The 22820-nt window shown below is 40.3% G+C and overlaps 1 protein-coding gene across 1 annotated transcript in view; it reads left to right on the top strand.

Annotated features, from left to right (window-relative positions):
* The window catches only part of SDK1 (sidekick cell adhesion molecule 1), a 364412-nt gene that overhangs the window by 222601 nt on the left and 118991 nt on the right, over nucleotides 1-22820 (top strand). Inside the window, exons 9-15 of the mRNA XM_031606919.2 lie at nucleotides 305-388; nucleotides 5756-5950; nucleotides 7115-7231; nucleotides 7473-7640; nucleotides 9712-9814; nucleotides 10979-11155; nucleotides 19362-19498. Of these exons, the coding sequence (XP_031462779.2) occupies nucleotides 305-388; nucleotides 5756-5950; nucleotides 7115-7231; nucleotides 7473-7640; nucleotides 9712-9814; nucleotides 10979-11155; nucleotides 19362-19498 (981 nt within the window). The remainder of the gene's footprint in view (nucleotides 1-304; nucleotides 389-5755; nucleotides 5951-7114; nucleotides 7232-7472; nucleotides 7641-9711; nucleotides 9815-10978; nucleotides 11156-19361; nucleotides 19499-22820) is intronic.

Below are 22820 nucleotides of genomic sequence, written 5' to 3'. Positions count from 1 at the left end.
GAAAAGCAGTCCCTGCTCTGAGTATTAATTTGCAGTGCAAAATGCTAAATCTTACCTAACATTGACTCGATGCTTTGGAATTCGTACTCAGCAAAGAGAGAATTTGTTGGCTTTTTTATGATGCTTTTACTACAAAAAAAAAAATCCTCCAAGTAGAAGCTCAGACCAAATAGACAGTTCGTAATACACCATATTAAATAAAATGCGTGCAGACCCATCATATGAATGTCGTTATGTCACCTTCTATTTTTCATTTTACTGTGGGTTTCTCTGCTTACTTTTCTTTGTTTCCTCTGTTCTGAAGAACCACCACATTTCACTGCGGAGCCCGAGAGCGTGATTTTGGCTGAAGTGGAGAAAGATGTGGACATCCTGTGCCAAGCAATGGGTGAGTGAGTGCAAGTATTCCAATTTGGGTCAAAAATACATATATCCTGTACTGAGGAAAGCATCTGATATCCACCTTTCATGTCTCGAGGCCGACGCATTATTGCCAGCTATTGCAGATCCAGGTATAAGGTATGTGGAGGGTGTTTGTCTTTGGAAAAATGCCATAAATTGCTGCATTACAAACTTTGGAGCCAATAGATTTGTTCAGGTAGAAGTATGGTTGTGGAACCCATCGTTTCAGTGCAAACAGTCAATATTTCAGCAATTCCTCTTCTCTACAAGTTATGGAACTTCTATAGTTCCTGTCAGTAGCTCTGACATTTAAGTGTAGATAAGAGTGCTGAGGAGGACGGGTACGGGTGGTTTTTAATTGGCAGGTGTTTTAATTACATAAAGGCCTTCAGATGTTAAAAATTCCATTTTAGACAAATTGCTGTTTAAGATTTAGTTCCAGAGAAATAGAAGCACACCCCATTTTAGCACTCCAGAAAGACATCACAGTGTTGTGATTAGAGCCGGCTTGCCTCCATCGCTGAATTGCTGTGTGACTTTGGCAAGCTGCTTAACTTTTTGGTGTCTCAGTTTCCCTGATGCTGTGTTTTACAGGCAGTACGCATAAAAATGCAGCCTTGAGCTCCTTAAGTAAAAAGTATACCATATTAAAAAAAAAAAACAACAACCCTGCACCCAATTCTAACTGACAGCTTATTTGGATGGGTTCCTTCTTCAGATCGGAGCCAAAAAATAAATTCTTGCGTATCTATTTTATTTGCATCAGGATTTAAGTGGGTTTTTTTTTTTGCTTTACATAGGAAAGAGTCAACACTGCTTTTCTGGAGGAAGCTTTGCAGACATGTTATCACAATAAGGAAGCGTGCATGTAAGGATGCTCCAGCTGATTTGGAATTTCAAAAATCTTTGATGAGGTTTCTTATCAAAGGCACTTATAGAAAAGAAGCTATCAGGTTAGAAGAGACAAGGTCTTGTTGTGAATTAATAGCTTTTTAAAGAGAACAAATGCTCAGTTCTCAAAGCTGGGGCCCGGAGTTCCCCAGGATTCCGGGCTGTTCAACATACAGAGTGAACAGTAAGATGAGACTGTTTGCTGATTGTATAAAATTATTCAAAACAGCCAACATTAAAACTTAATGCAGGAGAATCGTGAAGTGTTCGGATGATTTGAGCTTACTGGACAGTAAGCTGGCAGATAACATTTTGAGAGAGGTGAAATTAGCTCTTACTATGCAGAAAAGCTGTATCTTCTGCAAACATCAGTTCTGTGTCAAGCGGTGGATTGAAGTGCTGGGTGTTGGGAAGGTGGAAATAATGTTCTGTCATTGGGCTGCTCTTGCTTTTACTGCCTGAGCATCCGAGACAAGGCAATTTCAAAGGAAGGAGGAGTGACTAGATAGACCTTCATTCTGACCACATACAACCGACTTTATAATGTGTTATGACAAATAGATCAGCATTTTTAGATTGGAGGAGTTTTTCCATGTAGCAGGATTAAAAACAAGTGTTTTATTATTGGGGAAATTGAATGCAAAAACATTCGGAGATTTCTGAAAAATGCTTCAATCTCACACAGCTATTTGGGAAATCTCTGACACTCTCTCTGCTCACTGTCACTGGAAAAGCTTTCTGCTGTCTCAAATGTTCTTCATGAATTAACAAAAAAGAAGAAAAAATAAAGTAATCCTGGAACATCAGAGAGAGAAGGTGTTGACTTCTAAATTCTTCCTTCTACCCTAGCTCTTCCTTTGAGCACTTTAGCTTCTGAAGAGCTTAACTGGAAATCATAACTATTCTCAGGAGATGAAATCTTATTGGAGGCATGGGCACCTGGCCTGGAACAAATAACTTCTTTCTGCTGAACTCTTCCCATACATTTGTTTGTTGGTCAATGTCTGATTTGTTGGTCAGTGTGATGCAGGCACATGGAAACCTGTCTTCACATGCATTTCTGTGCTGAGCATCTCTAGCCCAGACTTAAAAAGGGCTTGCTTGTATACAGAGTTATTACATATACAGAGTATTAAGCAGAGGCCTTCTGGTCCATTATTACATAGACCTAGCAACCACCAGCATTTATAAAGAGGGTAAGTGAAGGTTGCTGTCTCCCTGCTCAAACTAGGAGCTAGAATAAGGCATGTGGGGAACTGCAGATCTGCCCTACACCTTTGTTGCAATCAGGAAGACGGACTGGATTTGTCCCGGCCCCATCAGGTTCTGTGCACAAAGCCCATTTGCTCAGGCTTTGTGCACCTTGAATGTGTGAGAGACAGATTAATTTCACAGTATAAGCAGAGATTAACTGTAAATAAAATTGCAACTTGCACAGGCTAGCTTTATACTTCACTGTAATGGAGTTTCAGTGTATCAGACTGCGCAGTAACCATGCTCTGCTGTATATCTTCCAGCACTTGCTGATGCTGCATGCATTTTCAATGGCTTTTCTTTAAATGCTTTTTCTTATTTGCTTATAGGAAGTTTTGGGCTGCAGGCATTTAAGGGGGTGTCTGGGGAGTGCAGTTAATTGGACTTTAGTTCTACCTGTTTAAACAAGGAGATGGAGGGATGTTTTTGGGACGCCCCAGTTGCCCACTGGGATCTAGAAAAGACTATAAAAAATAAATAACAAAAATGACACAACGAATATTTAGAGTCTTTCATCCAGACTCTTAAATAAGTGAAATTTGGCAGAGAGACAAACATCTGTTTCACAGATGGGGAAACTGAGCCTTGGCTTGCATAAATCATTTGCCAAGGTTACAGAGAAAGTGGCACAGCCCAAACCAGTCTGTCTCCTTCCCCTCCTCCTCTGTAGCACCAGATTGATTTGTCAGCCCATCTTTGGGAAAAAAAAAGAAAAGAAAAAAATAGAGCACTGTGTACATGCTGAGAATTAAGCTTATTTTACTTAATATTATGTTATTTTAGGCCACTCTAATCTCTCAAACAATAAGGTAGGATAGGGCGGATAATGCTTGGAAAGGCATCATCCAATATGTATTTAAAGTCTTTTTTTCTTTTCGTATTTTTTTTGTTCAGCAAAATTTGTAGAGAGGAGAAGAAGCAAAATTCCTTGGAGGGTGGCAGGAGGAAAAGCGGGGCGGTGGGAGAGTGGAGAAGAAAGGAGGCTGGTTTTAGCCATTTTTATAGCTAAAGAGGTAGCGAGATGATAAAAGAAAATGTGTACGACTTGGAAGACAAATCTCTCTGGGAAGATCACTGAAGCCCAAATGAATGCTGCTGACAGGCATCAGAACGCTTAGATAAGATCCTATTATTCAGACTCATAACTTTGAGTAGAGGAAGATATCCGTAACCGAAACGTAGAAAAATAGAGATGGCAATATTCAGTTTGTCAGCTGGGTTGGTGATAGGAAGGTGTATCTCACAGCGATTATGGGATTAGAAGGTTTGCTAATACCGTTAGAAGAATGGGATTTATGGAATGACACCGGTGTTAAAGGTTTGAGTGTACTGAATGCGGGGCTGCATTATTTCCTCAGTGCCCATCAAGTGACGTGTGGGGAAACTAGAGTTGCTATTATTTAAACTTGAGATCATTTCCAAGCTTCTCTGCATCAAGAGAACTATTCCATTTTGCATCATCTGTTTCTTCATTACTCAGTGATAATTTGTATTTGCCCGGGAGGATCTTGAGGAGATGAATAACACTCTCACCGAGAATTCTGAACAGGGAAGTTTGCGCTAATTCTGTAGATGGGCTGCTGCAGGAAATTTAAATTATGTCAATGGAAGCTCCTCCGCTGCATCTATTCTCCGTCAGACAATGCACTCTGCATCGTGGATTTCTTCCTGAGATGATTACCTCCCAGATTATGAGTGCATTTTATTATGTCAGTGGAACAAAAGCATCGGAGGTGATTGTAGTAAATGGTACATGTTTACAAAAACAGCAGCAGCAATTGAACACTTTTTTTTTATCAGTCCTTACATTGTTTGTGTGTGATTTCCAAATAATTAATTTAGTTTTTGTCTGTAGAAAGAGAATATATCAGAAGAAGGTATGAATGAAAGTATAATATGGTGATATTTCACGTTGGGATATTGAGAATGACAGTATGGCTTCTCCTGTGGCACTTCCCCTCTGAAGACCTTAAGTCATGGCCAACACTACAGTGAAATTCAATGTCTGCATGTGCTCAGTTCATCAGTGACATTTCTTAGTACTGCTGTGATGCCCCACGTGGCTTTGCTCAGTGACTCACCTGTGAATTCATTTCTATGGCTTTGCTACGATGCAAGGAGCTGCTATCCTCTCCTTATTACAAGGGACTGTAAAGCACTGAGGTTTAAAGTGACGCGTGTTCGAAAATAGCTCCTGATTATGAAGATAAAACCGAGTTTGGGACTGAGGTTACTTAAATCAGTCTGATGCCCTTCTGATCCTGTGATTATCCAATCACATAATAAAATATCTGATCCCTGCATAGGGCCCTTGGCATTTGATCAGCTGGGGATTTCTAGGATATAAAGGCCAAACAGTCAATGATGGGAGGAGCAGGGCGGGAACATCTGCAGAAAGCAGTCCCAGTCTTCTGATATCTCATGAAGAAAAGAGAATCCTCCATTCAGTATCTGTGGATACTGAATTTATGGCTGCTTCATCCCAGCTGACGGGTATATGGCTGCAGCAAAACTGGAATTAGCATGTCATGATTTGTAGAACATGCACATGAAAGGAAACAGGAATAAAAGGGCTTGTATTTACGGCAGGATTTTTGTTTCTCCTAATGTCCGTGTTTTTCAAATAACAGGTGAAGCTTGAGAATGAATAAAAATAATAATTTAAAGCCATCTCATTGTGGGCAACAAGCTGCTCGCACATTAGCTCAAACTAAGCTGCCAAATTAGAACTCGAATACAGTCATCTGAGCACTTCATCTCTTATGTGTAATTTGCCATTTCCTTTTTATTTTGACATCTTAGCTGCAGTAGCACAGAAAAATCTCATTTGGGATGGAACAGCCTTATAGACTCGCTGCAATGTCACACTGCTGCTGTTTAAGTAGCATGATTCTGGCTTTCAATGTGAAATTGCTATAAATCTTATTTTGTAGTAGCATGAAATATGATTGGGTGAAGAAAGTAATTTGATAACATGTTTTCTCAACATTCCCCCTTTCACTGTTTTCCCACATGTTCTGCTGCATATTCTTACCATTGATAATGTAAAATGCTGCCTCCCATTTATCAAAAGCAGCTTGTAAAAGTATAAATAAGCACAGTGGAAGGAAGGGATACCAGAGATGTGACCACAACAGCGCTGTGTTTCAACTCTCTACAGCACATCGCGCACATACTGACAGTGACATTCTTCTGGGCTTTTTTTTAGGTGTTCCCATTCCTTCCCTGGTTTGGTATAAGGATTCTGTTCCCCTCAGCAAGCTGCAAAACCCCCGCTACAAAGTCCTGCTGAGCGGGGGGCTGCGCATCCACGCGCTGCGTCCTCAGGATGCGGGGATCTTCCAGTGCTTCGCCAGCAACAAAGCTGGGGAGATACAGACCTACACCTACCTGGATGTGACCAGTGAGTAAGGAGCTGGGATTGTTGTCGATGAGTTGTGCTGTTGTGTCTGTAGATGAGCCTGCAGCCTTCAGGTTTCTCCTTGCTCGTGTGGTTTGAACCTTGATTTCTTATAATACATGGCTGTCCTATGTGTGAGATACCCCAACGTGCCCAGTTTGGTCTGAATGCAGCCTGCTGAACCCTGTAGAAAACACAGGAGCTTGAGGCAATCTCTTATTTCATGGTATGAAAAGAAAAGTAAGGGAAGAAATTGAAAAGTTAATTGTAAAATGGTTTCCCCTTTTCTTCATTATTAAATGATTTGGTTGGACTGTAATGTAACTCTTCATAATTGTTCATGGTATTTTTTTTTTCTGTCTTTTGTCTACAACTACACTTAGCAGGGAAAACAAAGAAAATTCAAATTTAATGTCTATTTTTTTGGCCGTAAAGTCTGATTAAATGCTTTAGTTAATGAAATACACTTTTCACTGTGGGAGAATTACAAATCCTCATAGTCTCTTTTAAAAGCAATTATTAACAAGCATATATTCCCATAATATTTTAACTCCTTTTCAGGAAGCTGGTTTTTAGCCCAAGAGCAGTCTGTACGTAATGACCAGAATTTCTTCAGCCTGCAGAAACTAGATCAGTTCAATATAGATCTAGGAAACTGCAGCAAAAAAAAAAAAAAAATGTTGTAAAGTGCAACTGGGGGAAAATAAGAGTGAAAGAAACTTGGAAAATGCCTTAGATGAGACTCGGGTTCTAAATTCTTTTGGCTGACATTTAAGTTTCAAAGTTAATGCCTTTCTGGAGTTGCTTTTCATCTTAAAGAACTCTGTTATGAAGATGAACGAAAATAGTTTTGTTTATCTAGATTTCCCACTTTCCCCCAAACACTCATTCAAAGCTTTATCTGCCTTTATCTGTAAGCCATCTTACTTGTACACGTGTAAGTGCTGATAGATTTTTATTTTCCAGGTAGGTAATAAACTGAATTAGGTAATTCCTCAGAGATGAATAATGAAAGGTTACAGTCACTGCTGAGAGGTTTTCATGCATTATTGTCATGTCCTTCTCCATGATCAGCACTGTAAAAGTGGATGTAAAGCAGTCCACGATAATAGGAAAGGCATCTTTCTGATAACTGATCCGCTGAGATTTCAAATTGTTTGATTCTAGACATTAAGCCAGCATTTATACAGCCTCCAGAGGACACCACTGTGACTGAGGGGATGACTGCCATGCTGACCTGTGAAGTATCGGGGGCCCCAAAACCTGCCATCTCGTGGAAGAAAGGTACCTACTTACTACACTGTTGTGGAACTGCTTGTTTTCTTATCTATTCCTACTCCTGAGATTATGTAGATCCATTTAATATTGCTCTAGTTCTATGAGCCAAGGGTTGTAGAGGTCCTGCTGCAAGCCAGCAGCCCAGATAGATTGATACCATCCATGTTTGGAAGAGCTGGGACTGCAGTGCCTCATCCAAGCAGCCTATGTGACATTAATCATGCTGCTTTTCCTTTCTGTGTTTCAGGAAACCAGATCTTAGCCAGTGGCTCAGTTCAGATTCCTCGGTTCATTCTTCTGGAATCCGGAGGGCTCCAGATAACGCCTGTGTTCCTTCAGGATGCTGGCAATTATACTTGCCATGCAGTCAACTCCGAAGGAGCTCTGAATGCTTTTGTGATGCTGACAGTGTGGAGTAAGGACAACGCTTTGTTTAAAGTCTAATTTGAATCAAGTGCTAATTGGATTTTGGTGTATGACCGGGACGTTTTCATACCCAGTTATACTCATAAATACTTGTACAGTTCAGTGGTGATTATCTACTGTTCTAGAAAACATATCACAAGTACCATTTTGTTTTAGAAATCATACATATAAACTGTTTCATTTTGTGAAAGGTTGTGTGTTTCAATGGAGCATCTAGTCACGCTTACAGTTTCACTCAGGTTTTGCAATGGTGAAACTTGCCTTAGTCTGCATTGCAAATCTGCCCTTTTACTTTGTGGATTTGGCTGTTTGCAAGTTGTTTTCTGCCTCCAGCAGTCTGCAGGCAGTGTAGAACAGCCCATGCTGTTACAAAGGCTGTGGCTACAAATACAGTGGATGTGATTTTCCTCCTAACTGTGCATTTCTATGTGACCCTGGGCGTTCTTGGAAGCCGAAGCAAAGTGCAGCACACTTCTACTCTCTCATGTTACAGATTGGCATGGCACAGGGCAGCCTGTGAAGTGATTTAGTCTTTCATCGTTTGCCCTTGATCTCTATTTTTCCCCTCTGTTGGTGTAAAAAATTGAATCATTTAGGTTCCCCTGTATTACCCCTGAGTGAGAGGCAAAATATAAGTTTCGTGTGTCTGATCTGAACCAGCAGCTGAAGGGTTAAAGTGCAGCGTGTGTTGTTGCTGTTGGTAGGAAACAAGGATCCTTGAGCTGGGACTAAAAACAATTAAAGACAAGGAAGATGATAGTGACAAACACAGAAGTACTGAGTAACTCTTTTCTCCTATACTTGAAGTACAGCCCTGAGGCTGATTATGCCACAGGTGTGTGGTGTGTATTTGACATCTGTTAATCCCAAAAATGTACACGTTACAACAGTAACATTTTGCCTTTTGAACTTGGGAATACCTGAAAACCATACTGGGAGTAAATATAAAGTGCTTTTGACACATGACTGTTAGATTTATACCTCATTGACGACGTCAAGTCAGGATTCTGTAAACTGATTGACATCCAGGTGTATGAATAATAGAGATTCTTCCTGTTAATTCTCAAGGGATTGATTCTAATACGTGTTAAAGATAGTTTCTGTTCATTGATACTGCATTGGAGGGGAAGGGAGAAGTGATTCTGACCTAATACTTATGTAGAACTTTACCAATGTAAAGCTGGAAGGCATGCTTAGGTGCATCAGGAATAATGCCAACATTCCATGCTTCTGGGTGTAGCTTTTGATTTTGCTGATGATTTTCTTTTTGTGCACAAATGAGATCTCGGTAGATGCTGATTATCTCTGTGGAGAATTGGGACTGATTAACATTATCCACATTATCCACATATCTCCTCACCCCTAGTTGTCTACCTGCTCCAGATGATGCTATCTGCTGCTACTGCTGTGTGCTGAGCATAACAGAGATCTTTCACACCAGATTTGGTTGCTGTAGTTACAGCAGTTTTTGTCTTCTGTGTCTCCAGGAGGTGCTTGAATAAAGATGTTTTGAAACATTTAAGTAAACAACATATTTCCCTATGTGAAAAAATTCAGGCTACCAAAAACTCCTCCTCCCTTAACCTCTTTATAGAATGCCATCCAAGCTTTCTTCTTTCTGGATGTTTTTTCCACTTTTTTTTTCTTTTGCACTGATTTTCCCTGTGTGTTTTTGTTTTCTCCACTCTAAATTGTGTGACTTGTTTTCTGACAAAATGCATGTTTTGATTCATCCTTAACGTGTTATAAACATACTTGCTGCCTTAGGACTTCAGGGAGTTGCCACAGAGGCTTCCCACAAAGACAAATGAGAGTCAGTGCAGCTGCAGCACTGCTGACTCAGACACGTGCCCTCTGCTGCCTTTGCCTCCTGCACCCCACAGCGTACAGCCTCTTCTTGACACAATGACATTAGAGGCAGGAGAGGCTTCATAGCAAAGACTTGAAGAGGAATGGCCTGCTTGCTTTGAATGACAAATGTTCAGTTGCCTGCTCCCCGAGTGAATATCCAAGTCAAAATGCTGTAATTTCACCTGAACTATGGCTTGCGTTCCTTTCAGATCGGACTTTCATTGTTCACCCTCCTGAGAATAGCACTGTGATCAAAGGAACTACAGCCACTCTGCGATGTGAAGCAACTCATGATCCTAGAATTTCAATCAGGTCGGTGATGTCAGTTCTTGTTTGTGTGGTTTGTCTGAGCTCAATTTTATAAGCTATATGAATAGCATTAGGTGAAAAGTTTCAGGACCCCAAATTTTAACACCAGACCCCCTATTACTGCATTATAAGGTTGTACTCTGTATCATTAATCATATAAATCCCATCTTCCATTTCAGCCTTATGTATTATTTACAGTGAGCTATGTTCCACTTCATGACTTCAATATAGCCTTCCATGATTTTACTGTCAAGGTTAATACACTATCAATAAAAGCAACTTGTCAGAAGCTGATAGTTAATGAGAGTAAAAGCCAAAGAGAAGGAATAGGATTTCAAACATGTCTACACTGTGGTGTATGAAAGCGATGCGCGATGTGCCCATGTTCTTGGAAGCAGCTCAATAACTAGAGGCTATATTCTGCTTTTACTGCATAAAGGGAAAAAAAAAGCAACTTGTATGAACTATTAACATTTGTACTAGAGCATCTAGAGGAAGTTCACCATTTAAAAATAAATTTACCGTGAAAATGTATGTAGACTGAAAGCCAAATTAAAGAAAACGCAAGGAACAGCTTGGAGGGTGTCAGAAGGGTCAACTGCAGAAAGAACTCCAGAAAGAGATATAAAGATGTAAAAAATGTTATGTAGAGATACTTAATTGCAAGACCATGGACTGTACACTTATCTGTGACATGTTGATATGGGTCCTTTAAGGGATGATAAACTGGTGAACTTTGCCACAATGGTTAAAGATGTTACTGATCCTGTCAGTGCAAGGTTGATACGGTCTTTGCAGAGCTGTGCCAACACCTCTGCTGTTACCTTTCATAGTATAACTGATGTCGCAGCTGAAACTGCTGGTGAAGGTGGACTTGTGAACTTGGGTGTTTCATGAGCACTTGGTCTTTTCTTTTTGAAGTGTGCACTATTGTTTATAAAATGTATCGCATCTTGGATGTAATTACATTTCTTATTCTGTAATTACATTTCTTATTCTGATCACTGATCTAAGTTAAAATTTGAAACAGGCACTGTTCCTGAAAGTATCCATAGAGGCCTGACATTTCTCATTTGTTATTACAGAAGCTGGTATCTTGCACAGTTCAAATAAATGTATTTCAATTTTTTTGCAAGCAATTACTAACTAAAACATTGTAATATTCAGATATGTTTGGAAGAAGGACAGTGTTGTAATAAATCCATCCAGCAGTTCCAGGATCACGGTAGAGAAAGATGGAACCCTCCTCATCAGCCAGACGTGGTCGGGTGACATCGGGGACTATACTTGTGAGGTCATTTCTTTTGGAGGAAATGATTCCCGAATGGCTCGACTAGAAGTGATGTGAGTATTCCATCTTGAACACAAGCCTATGCTGGTTTTCAGATAGCTTCGTACACTTTTTTTAGGTATTTATTTATTTCAGTGGGAAATTAAGGCTGGCTCATTGTGAATTAAATTGCTTTGAGATGTCCTCCCTTTTGCATGCTGCTGTGTTACTTGGACTTTCAAGTGACTGAGTTTCAAGTCACTCAGAAGTTACTTGCAATTCAATGTATTTCTCTGCATCATGTCCAATAGATTGGATGGCTGAGCTCAGGGGATAACAATTAATAGTTGTAGACTGCATGAAGGCCAATAGTAAGTGGACTACTGCATGGGATTACAATGGGGCATGTTCTGTTCAACATCTTCATCAGGGAACTGGAGGAGATGTTGGAATGCATACTCATCAGGTTTGTAAATGGCACAAAATGGGTGGAGAACCTCAGTGTGAGACCATCATTCATAGACACCTAGATAGGCTGAGAAATGGGCTGATAAGAACCTTATGAAATTCAGCAAGGACAAATCCTTGTCCATGTGTGAGGAGCAGGTCTGACCCCAAAGGTTGGAGGTTTTTTAGACCAGACTGGATAAACTGGTCTGATTTTATGACTGGCCCTGCTTTGTGGGGGGGTTTGGCCCCTTTCAACCTGAATCCTTCCATCATCCCATGCTGTTGGACTTTCCCATCAAACCCAGGTGCTGGGCTGTGATGCCAAGGTTATAGGAAAACATTTTCCTCCTTTAATGCTCTTTCTCTGGTAAACATACATAAAAATAGCTGTCCCTCAGTAGATATTGCTTATTTTTTCATTCTCTTTAGACATAGAGTTCCAGGGAAAAATATTTTTACGTTTGCCTTTCTTTATTCCTAAGAATCTTTAAAAATTCAGTTAAGAAAAAAGAAAATACTTAAAGTACACATTGCTTCTGAAAAAGGATTATAAAAATGGCATTGCATGGTTCTGTATTTTCTATTTCTGTCATTCCACTGGAGCGAAGTAAGCTTCCATTTTATTTTTATCACTAAAAGCAACAACTGTGATTTTGGTCCATGTGTGGAACAGATCAAATGAGTAAGACAGTAATGTTTTATGTAGTCTTATTTTTTTTTATTCGAGTAGTGCCACATGCTTTAATTTAACTCAAATTGCATCTGTTTCTGCTGGTCATGCCTGATATCTCTGAGAAGATGGCAACTTCTGCTGCTGGCAGAATAATGAGTTCACCTCAGAGATTTGCTATGCAGAGCCCCGTTTGATACAGCATTGTTCTGACAGTGCCAAGGCAAGATCAGATGCCCGTTTGCAGAGAGCGGTCATACATTCTTTCTCTAATTAAGCACTCCTCAGCTCTCCTCCCGGAGTGCATTTTACTGCTGGTTTGGATCCAAGAGCAGAAGACAATTCAAAATATATTGCTACTATATAATCATACTTTCTTTTTCTCTGAGGCTGTTTTTGAGAGGAGGGCAGAAAATTACGGAGCGTAGACAGAAAAGAAGGTTAAAATCTGGACTTTGAAGAGAACTGCAAAAATGTGCCAAACACTTCAGCAGCTTAATCCTAAATACCAAAAGATGTCCTATGTGATGACCCACTGTAGCACAGCAGATGTATTTACTCACAGCTTCCTACTGACCAGTAACAGTTTTACACTCTGTAAAACTCATGCTAGAAGTTAACCAGCATATTGCTGCCTCCCTCACCCAGCTCCCTGCAGCTCTGCTGGCTCTCCATGCCCCAGTGCTCTGCAGCTGGCTCTTCATCCTGGGTCTCTGCTTCTTCCCATGTTCTGTTGCTGATGGCTCACAACCTGTCTTTCCTGAAGGAATTAAAGAAATATATCAGACCCACTCCTGTGGAAGACTTCAGTAACTGATAAGTCACTCGATCATACCTGGAAGTGTGACATTTTATTTCAAAGTGGTGCTGCAGGTAGTGCAGTAATGCCAAAAACATTGCATTCCTTTGCAGCTTTTGTCATTATCATTTGGCTTGGCAGCACAAATCTGTGAGAAATAGAGATACATGATACAACAGAAGTGAAATGAGGAAGAAAATATGTAGAAAGGAAATGTCAGAAGTAAAGCATAAATTAAATTTAGCTAGTGTACGAATGACAGATCTATAACATTCCCAGTTCTCCCAGATAATTCTCTTGTGCAGAACATTAACAAACAGGGCATGTACATTCCCATCGATGAGCACTTACACTTCAGTGCCTTGAGCAGCAGTAATGTCAGACAAATGTTCAGAGGAGGCCTCTCAACCAATTACAGACCGGAGCAGTCTACCAATGGATAATATTGTAGCCTACCTACCTCCATCTGACAGCTCTGATTGTCTCACCAGCTTTTTTCCCCCAGGACCTGGCATATCCCTCCTTTACCTCTGGGCACGTAACAAGAAATTTTCAAAGGCACAAATAAGTTTGCTACTGATTTCTATTCAGGCTGATCCAATTCAAAACCATTGACCTTCAGGGTGACCTTCAGTTATTCAATCTGTGAGTGGTTTGGTTTTCTAATCTGTGGAAAAAAGGAAAGAGAACTTTTTCCTCCTTTTTCTTCCCTTGTTTGAAGACAGGCTTTGGAAAAAAAGGGACCGATTCTTGCTAGAAGAACACAGGCTGATAGCACAGTAGAGTTCCAGCACGGTATACATTGGTAGTGCAAGCAGGATGGATCATTTTTCTCAGCATGTCTATGAAGAAATAAGGTATTTGAAACTGAAAGCCAGCAAACTAATGAAGAACTTGCTAAAGTGCAGCCAAAGGTTACTCTGCTCATCAATTTTGCACTGATGGTACTTGGGCACAGAAACTAATTGCTAGTCAAGATACTCTATTCATTCATTTGTCTTCCCTCTAAATGTGTTTATTCTTCATGTACATCACTTGATTTGATTTGCACGAGGTAAAACATTCACAAGTGATGTTTCTCTCCTGTAAGAGATGAATTTTAGGTTTTTTTTACTTAGTTATTTATTGCTCTGCTGGTAGATCTTCTCAACTGCAAATACAGAAACATTTGCAGATGATGAGCTTGTGCTTCTCTTGCATTCTTCCAAGTCATAACATTAGATTCTGAAAATAATTGTATGTATTGAAACATACCAACTCCATTTAGCTTGCTTTTATGTTCCTATAAATACAATATGGGATGGAATACATACAGAGAAAATAAAGCTTGTTCCTGGAGCTACATAAGCTGAGTTATCAGAGTGTATCACTCTCCTGACAGGAAACACTGCAGATTCCAGCTCAGAATATCCTGAGGGTTCTCTGTGTATATAAAATATTCAGAATTACCACTATCTATTCCTGATGATACCTGCTGCTCAATGTCTGCCTCTGCAGTCCATACTGAGGGATCTCTTTGTTGTATGAATGTGACTGAGAAGTATGGTAATGCTACATTGTTGGAAAATCAAAGCCCTTTACAAGCCTCTGTTATGTCACAACATTGAGTAAAATCTTTTAGGCTCTTTTTTCTATGCAAAAATATGGAGAGGACAATGTAATATAAAAATAGGCAATTTATTCCTGGCAGCAAGTTCATCTTCTTTCAGATCTCTTTCACCAAAGAACTATTATCGCTCTGTCTTCTTCAAAGGCAGGAGAGGTGAGCTAACCAGTTATTATAAAACCCACTGTGTTGCCAAGAATGCATAGTACTGCCTTTGTCAATCATTTAAAAAGGAATTCTGATTTATTTTTTTTCAGATATTTGTAATTGATGCTTCTTCCAAATAACTTGGTTACTAAACAAGACCAATGAGAACAGTGTGGAGTAACAAATGAAAACGACGTCTCATTACAAACCTATCTTCACATGGTCCCATGTCTCTGAATTCCAGTAGCTCATCTCTTTTCCTTTTAGCTGAAAGCAGGAAGGATGTCAAGCTTGAAAGTACATTATTCCTTCATCACTAAAAAAGAAATCTTCTATTTATTTTTCCAGGCTCTCAGTTGGGGTGTTATCCAAGAAATAAGGTTTACCGCTGAGTCTAAATACACTTGATATTCAGAAAGAAGTACCACCCAGAAATACACTTGGAAATACAATCATCTGTTCATCAAAGGGCTATCAGAAACGTTGGTGTTTTTAGTGAAAATAAAGCATAAAATTCAAGAGCCTTTCCCAAGACATCTATAGGCTTGAGCTTGCAGAACTGCCAGAATGAGGCAGAAAACAAATTTGTGTGCTCTGGGGTTTGGCAGGTGTTTAATTTCAAAAGTCCACCTTGTTATAGGCATGCAAGAGACAAAAATCCTCAAAACTAATCGATGCCTTGCAGGAATCAATCCTTCCAGCAAAAGAAACTGGAAAGTCCTGAGCAACACATGATGTGTTTCTTTATTTAAAATGTTATAAACTTTTATGAGCAAAGCCATCAAGGCTGAGAGCTTTGCTAGATTTCCTGCCTCAACTTCTTAGCAAATTATCAGGTCTAGCAGATGAACCACCTGCTCCCAAGTAGAACGTGTACGAGGGACCTGATTTAGGAAGTCATTTACGAAGTGGGAGCAGGGCTTTTTATAAACTGACAAGAAAACTTGTTTAATCTCCCTTGCCTTTTTAGTAATCCTCTCTTCAGTCACAGTCTCTCTAATTACCTGCTGTTGGACCATTTTTCTCAGAAATCTCTCCAAACCATGTCTGGTTTATTTCCCGTAGCAAATAGTCTGTTTTAGCTAATTTTGTAAAACACTGTATGTGTTTGCTGAGTAAATTTTTCAGCTACCCTCTGGCAGTGATGAGCTGACTCAAAACATTAGAGTTTCTGTTTTGAACATGTATCATCTGTAAGTAGCTAATACTTCTCTCCTAGATTGTCACAATGGCTTCATGTCTTTTTTGTGCAAATCTGCCATTTTAATTGCTTTGTCAGAGACCCCTCAGGTCACTTTGGTGGCTATGCCATTAACCCTGGGCTTATCTATCAATTACAGATTTCAAAAGGGTCTGTATATGGTTTTTGCTATCATACGAAGCAAGTCATGGAAAGCTTGACTCTGTGCAGCTCTTCAGCATTAGAGGCATGAGACCTTAAGATATTGAAAAACCTTCATATATTTCCTGTTTGGGGCTTCAGTGGGGGAAAAAAAAAAAAAAAAAAAGATGATAATGCTGGATTATTAGCTTCCAGTGTCTGATCAAGGGCTTTTATGTGCCCTGTGTGTTACTGTCCTAAATCTTACCCAATTTCTTGGTGTATGAGAAGTTGAGCAGTTCTCATCCTGACAAAGACTTGAAATTACTATTTCCTGCAGTGACTTCTTGAATGTTTGCAGCAAGAAAAAGTAATCTTCCTAAGAAAGAAGCAATGATCTGTTTTGGGAATGTGGATATTCATGGTGGTGGTACAAATCTCATTTATCATCTGTTCCACGTATGCAGTAGCAAGTGAGAGGGGAACAATGTGCAAGTGCTTGCTAAAGTAGGAGCTGCTATTTATTAATCTCTGCTTTTGTATACTACAGAGAGAAAAGTACACTTCTGTGCTGGAAAGTCTTTGTAGTTTTAAATATTTATTTCTGTCCAGGTGTGTTTCTTAGGCACTTATAATGTCTGTCTTGGGGGATTTAAATCTGTAAGCACCATCTGTTGCTGTTCAGTGTGGACACATATGGGTAAAGAATATGATATTAGTGGAGATAGGTGTGCTGTCTGGCTGCTGCAGCTCATGCTGTCCAGTCTCAGAGCAGAAGCGCCTGTTTCCATCACGTTGCTGACAGATTGCCATTTTGTGTCAACCTAACAGAATCATCAACTAAACGCAAATTGTCAGCAAAAAAAAAACCAACACCAAAAACAACACATTTAACCTGAATTTGTGCTTTGAAAAATGTGAAGAAGGGAAAGTCTCTACTCCTGCCAAAGTCTTCTATTATTTGTGCCTTGAGAAAAGGACCGATCCGTAAGGTCTTTTACTCGTGTAGCCTCTTCTGTAGTGTAGCCTCTGTCCTCAAATCAGCTGTTGGTTCAGACCTTCTAAACATAGGGGAAAACAAGATTACCCAGTAAAAGCACACCCTCAACAGGTTCCAGCAGTTCATCCCATTGTTGGAGGAGGAGTTCCAAAAGGATAGGTTTGCAGTCAGCTCCCTCCTGGCCATCCCTCCACATTGCTCTCTGTGAGTATTGCCTTCTGCAAGAGCCAGAGCCTCAGTCCAGCACTGAGCTCATCCCACTGGGCCTGGTGATAAATGAAGTGGGGACTGTGACTTCTCTGAGCCGTCACAACAAGAGGTTTCACTCTCCTGCAGTAATTTCCTTTGCCAACTTAATCACAAAAACATTTTTCTAACCAGCTTGCTCAGGGACATGATGATAAGTTATAGCGGAGGTTTAATGTTTATTATAATTTAATGTTTCATTCAAAATTAAGTAGCACACGCCTGTAGTCCCTGTGTAAATGGCTGTATCTTAAACATGCTTCTCACGTGGCAGGCTTTTTCTTCTATTTTGCCTTGCAGGCCAGCTGCCCTTCTACTTTGTTTTCACATCCCCCTCTTCCCTAAGCTGGCTTATCCAAAACTTTGCAGCACTCTGCTCAAAGTTTGCATCTGTTGGGCGCATTCATGCTCTTGTCTGTGCCTGATGTTTCCTCTTATCCAAAACTGACCATATATCTGCTGTTTTTACACAAGAATCCAAGCCTGGATGCTGCCAGCCCTGACCCAAGTGATACCTAAACTTGTAATCAGTGGAAAGATCAAGGTGTTCTGGCCAAGCACGTGAATGAAATTAATACCGAAATGATCCTCCAAGTTGTCTTTCCACAGAAAGAGCCTGGGGTGACCATGCTTCTGATTTGCTTAAGCATTTAAAATCAAATGAGAGGGGAGGACCCATGGAGTCTCAACCTCAGCCCTAGGAATGGAGCACTGAAGCCCTTCCAGCCCGGGGAGAGGTGGGAAGTGAGAGCCTTCCACCTGTGCATTTCTCTTGTAGCTCTTCGGCTCCTCACTGCTACGTTCCTCAGTCTTCCAGCAGAAACCTGAATCCAGAGCGTAATCATTGTTCTGGCTTAAAGCCAGAGCCTGTATTTACTTTTGTGAGTGGCTGAGGAGTTGCGGTTTTTAAATAACTGTAAGCCTTCAGTAGCATGATACATTACTGTGTGAAATTACTGTTTTTAATATTAAGCATATTAAGCATATAAAGTCTGCTTGTGGCTTTCTGCTCTGGCCAGAGCAGATGAGCAGCTCATGCTGAGGGAAGGATGCCACTGAGCTTTTCCTGGGAAGAAGCACTGGACTGAATGGGCAGCAACTGGTCCTCCTTGCTCCTCCTTTCCTCTCAGAGATCTTTGTCCTCCTAAAAACCAGAATGGAAGGAACAAAAGTCAGGTTTAAATATAATAGCTGAAGGACTCGTCGCTGGATGCAGTTCAGCACATAAGGGATGTAGCAGAATTTAGTTTTCTCACTGCAGCATGCAGCCTCTGACTTTCAGGAAATGAGTCCAAATGAAATGTTGTTCCATAAATTGCCTTTATGTCGAGAAATTACACATTTTAATTGAGCTGCTGTTTTATTTTGATTTTTTAATGTTTCATTTTGTATTTCTGTGGGGTTTCTACAGGCATTTTCTCTACATTTTCTGGTTGGGTGCTTCCAAAAAAATCCTTATTATAAAAAGGAAAGATTCTACCCATGACAGGATAAGCCTGAATCCATGAGTAAATCAAGCTGTTCTGTAGCCTAAGAATACATATGGTAATTTTGATTAGTAGCTCTATATGGATAGTGTCAATGTCTTCTGCTTCCTTGAGTATGAAAAATTCCATGTTAAATCATATCTCCCATGTGTTTTACTGTTTATATGTATTACTGCTGTCATGTTTCTAGGACATCAATGTAAGAAAGGGAAAAAAATGAGATGGAAATTTATTGACCAACTTGTCTCAATCAAAAAACAGTATGAAAATTGGCTTCTTCCACATTTAGCAACATTTCCATTAGCTGTTCTAAGCATCAGCCTTGGGACTTTCAGCACAAGTTGTGGGGCTTTTTTCCCAAATAGGACAAAATTGTGAATAATGTAGAGCTGCCTTTCATTTATTTAATTGCACAATGGCTGCTGGTAGTTTTATATCTATCATCATACAAGCCTGATGTCATGTGCCTTTAGCTGCCTATACAACTGTCCTGAATGAAATATAGATTAATTCTGCTGTGCATTTTTTATCTTCCTTTCTCTTTTCCTTCACAGCGAGCTGCCTCATTCCCCTCAGAATCTTCTGGCCATCCTGAACTCCTCATACAGCCGCAGTGTGGTGCTTTCCTGGGTGCGTCCTTTTGATGGAAACAGCCCTGTTCTCTACTACATGGTCGAGCTCTCTGAGAACAGTGAGTAAAGTCAGATATGTCCCAACCTCATATTTGTCTTAATTATTTAGCCTTGCAGACTTAGCTTTTACCAGAGCTGCCAACAAAATCTTACTGTTATTTGCTAAATGAGGGACAGTTAACAGGGAAGTCCTGGGTATTACACTCAACTGTTAACATCCTGACAGAGTTCAACTACAAAAAAAGAGCTGATACGGTGGATTTGGTACACAGGAAATCCTGAGTTCCACTTCCAGCATTGCCAGCCTGACTTCAAGCACATCAGCTCATCCTTCCATGCTTCTATTTGACATCTGTAAAATAGCAGGAGTCACGTTTTATTTCTTTTCTTGTTGTCCTTTGCTCTGTGCTCATAGATACCCTGATGCATTCAGAGCCCCAGCTTCACCTGAAAAGTGCAGGCAGTCTGATAGCATAAGGAATTGATGGTCTGTCATAGGAACAAACTCAGATGTCAATAGGAGCTGCTGTTATGTCTGTATATGGTTTCGTACGTTTTCTCCAGTTTCCCTTGGTTGTTGTTTTACAACCTTCTTTCAGGTAGGTGGCTGAGGATACTGAACCGTGAAACATACAAATATTCTACCTTTGTTTGTAACCTTCATAGGTTGCAATCCTGATCACTGTGAATCGCCATTGCTCAAGGTTTGGCATGCTGCAAGGCTCGCCCTTTCTGGCTCTGTTTGCAAGGTTATTCAGGGACACTGCTAAACACTTCTTTCAGAGTTGATGGAAAGATGAGGTTATATGGAAATCGGTCACCTTGGCAATACTTTCTAATCTCTATCACACTAGGAGCTGGAAATCCAAGCCTAACAATTTCTTCTTGATGAAAAAATTAAGAGCATCACTTTTTCTGACATGTGGAAATTAGCCACTGCATTACTGAATGTGAAACAGTGCTGATTTCTTATTATCTAGAGAGTAGCGTTTTGTTTTGCCACACAGAGAGCTTGAGATGAAACTTGAGCTTCAGATCACATACAAGCCCTGTGCTTTGCAGGTTGGAGTGCATGGCTTTTCAGATACAGGGGCCCCAGAACTGATGATCTTGACATCTGTTGCAAGAAGTGCAGTTTTGTAGCAGAAATCCCAAATGGTGTCTGGGATTGCTGTCCTTAACACAGTTCTGGATTTATTTTTTATAACGAATGACTCAGAAAATTCACAGTGTTCCAAGCTCACACCCCACTACACCTTTTTATCACCATCTGTTTTATCATCCCTCTTCTCTCTCCTAATATTGACTGTAGGCCAGTAAGTGCATTTTCACTCCCTGTGCCCATTCTTTCACTCGGGGTTATTGCCCTGAGTGTTCCGTGTCTCCAGTGACTTTGACAGAGACAAGTTAATCAACTCTCAGTCTGGGGACATGATGCAAAGATTGCAGAGGCAGCACAGAGCTGGCCAGAGGTATGCATGTGAGTCCTGCACTGTGCTGCACTAACTGGGAAGCATCACAGAGCCCACTCAGCCTCCAGGTCAGATTTGGAAGGTCTGTAAGCATCTTTGTAACAATGAGGCCTTGCAGGTCTAGTACAGACATAGAGTAGACATGCCATCGTTTCAAGAATGCTATTATTTGTTTCCTGAAATTGGTGGAAGGCTCAGCAAAAATGAACAGTAGTGCTCCAGAAATTATGCAGTCTCTCAGAGCTCCACAGGATCCTGTGAACCCTCGCTCGTTCCATGATAGATCAATAATTTTGGCTGATGGCATTGCAATCAACCACTGAGAGAGTCTCATTATCACAAATCATAGGTATATGTACTTCAGCAGACTTGCAGCTGCATAAACCAAACACAGACCAGGTTTGTTGTTGTCTGAGCATCTGAATTCCCAGAAGTATTCTGGACCTTGCTCTCCTTTGAGGTTTTTATCTCTGCATTTATTTACTTTGCTTTTATGCACAGTCTCTAACTGGTTACCCATAGCAGTAGGACTAGGAGGAATCTGAGCCCTTGAATATTCCACTCTTACTGTGCTCTCTCATTTTCTATATTATTGCTCAGCTTTACAGATGTCAGCAGAGTGGTGGAACAACGTCAGCAGTGACTTCTCTTGGCAGAGCTGGCTGAAATGTCTGCATTTTGTCAGTGTCTCGTTTTGTTTTATATTCCTCACATGTTTGGTTTGGAGTCATTGCGATCTTGTTAGCGTGTGGTTAATATCTAGTTTTCAAACCTGCTACTCCTTGGTCCTGTCATGTTCCCCCCACCCCCTCGTTATGTTCACGAATGAAGCTGACATTTGATCTCATCAAGGTATAATTTTTGCCTGCTATGACTGTGCAGAATCTCTCTCTGCTTTCCAAAGAAAATCTTTCGTCAGGATTTCCTTTGGCCCATTTTGTGCTGCAGGAAGGGCAACTGTCAAGGACTCAGCATATGCCTTCCATGAGCTCATGTGCTCATGGCTGTCACGTTTCCACCATCAGCAGCAGTGCAATATGCTAAAAATCCTAATCCCAGTTTGTTTTCACACATGTAAAGCTTAGAGGGGGGCATCAGAATTATGATTTATTTTCCAGTTAGCAAAGCTGCATAGAAGGCACTGTTCTTCATTCTGTGGAGCTTTAACGCATGACTTTTGCTTTGCTGTTACAAATGCCAAAATGTAGTCTAGTTTTATTTGTTCTTACAGCAGTTTTGCTGCAAATAATTTTCTAATAGCTTTCTGGATCCATTGTGCATTTTGAAACACGCACCGTAAGTGAATGCATAATAACAGTATCTGTTTCAGAGGACTAGCTGAAGAGGGTTCAAAATAATGAGTGTAGATTTCAGAGGACTAATTACTAGCTACATTAGAGAGAGGCGTGTCACTCCACCTGGCATGGATTAGAAATCCTTTTCATTAATATCAATTCAGTAAAGAGATATAAAAACCTTATTTTAATTAGAGGAAAAAAACAGTGGCAGATCGCATGCATAAATTGCTGGAAATATGAACGACTCCAGTCACCAAGTCACCTAATTTTTAAAATGAATGTATTTGGCATAATGTAATAATTCTCAAATTACAAGTATTCACAGTAGACTGTGTCTGTGGGTGATTTGAGGCATATGGCCTTAAACATTTGGGGGCAAATTTATAATCTAATTTGAAAAGCACAGTTGCAGGGAAACACAGTCATTAACTATTCTGCCCACACGGAGCCAGGAATGTGAACCTTCATTTCAAATAAGATTTTCAAATAAATAGTAGCATGTGTTGCTGTTATTTGCACTAACGTGATTTTTGGATGTTTCATGACCTCTTTAACTGCTGTTGCAGAGTTCCTAGGAATCCCTATGAAGTATCCTCATGGAATTGGAGGGA

Source organism: Phasianus colchicus, chromosome 16 (genome assembly GCF_987193195.1).
Source record: "Phasianus colchicus chromosome 16, bPhaCol1.hap1.1, whole genome shotgun sequence".
In the NCBI taxonomy this organism is placed as follows: Eukaryota; Metazoa; Chordata; class Aves; order Galliformes; family Phasianidae; genus Phasianus; species Phasianus colchicus.
Note: the sequence above shows the minus strand (reverse complement) of the source record. Positions and strands in the feature narration are given on the sequence as shown.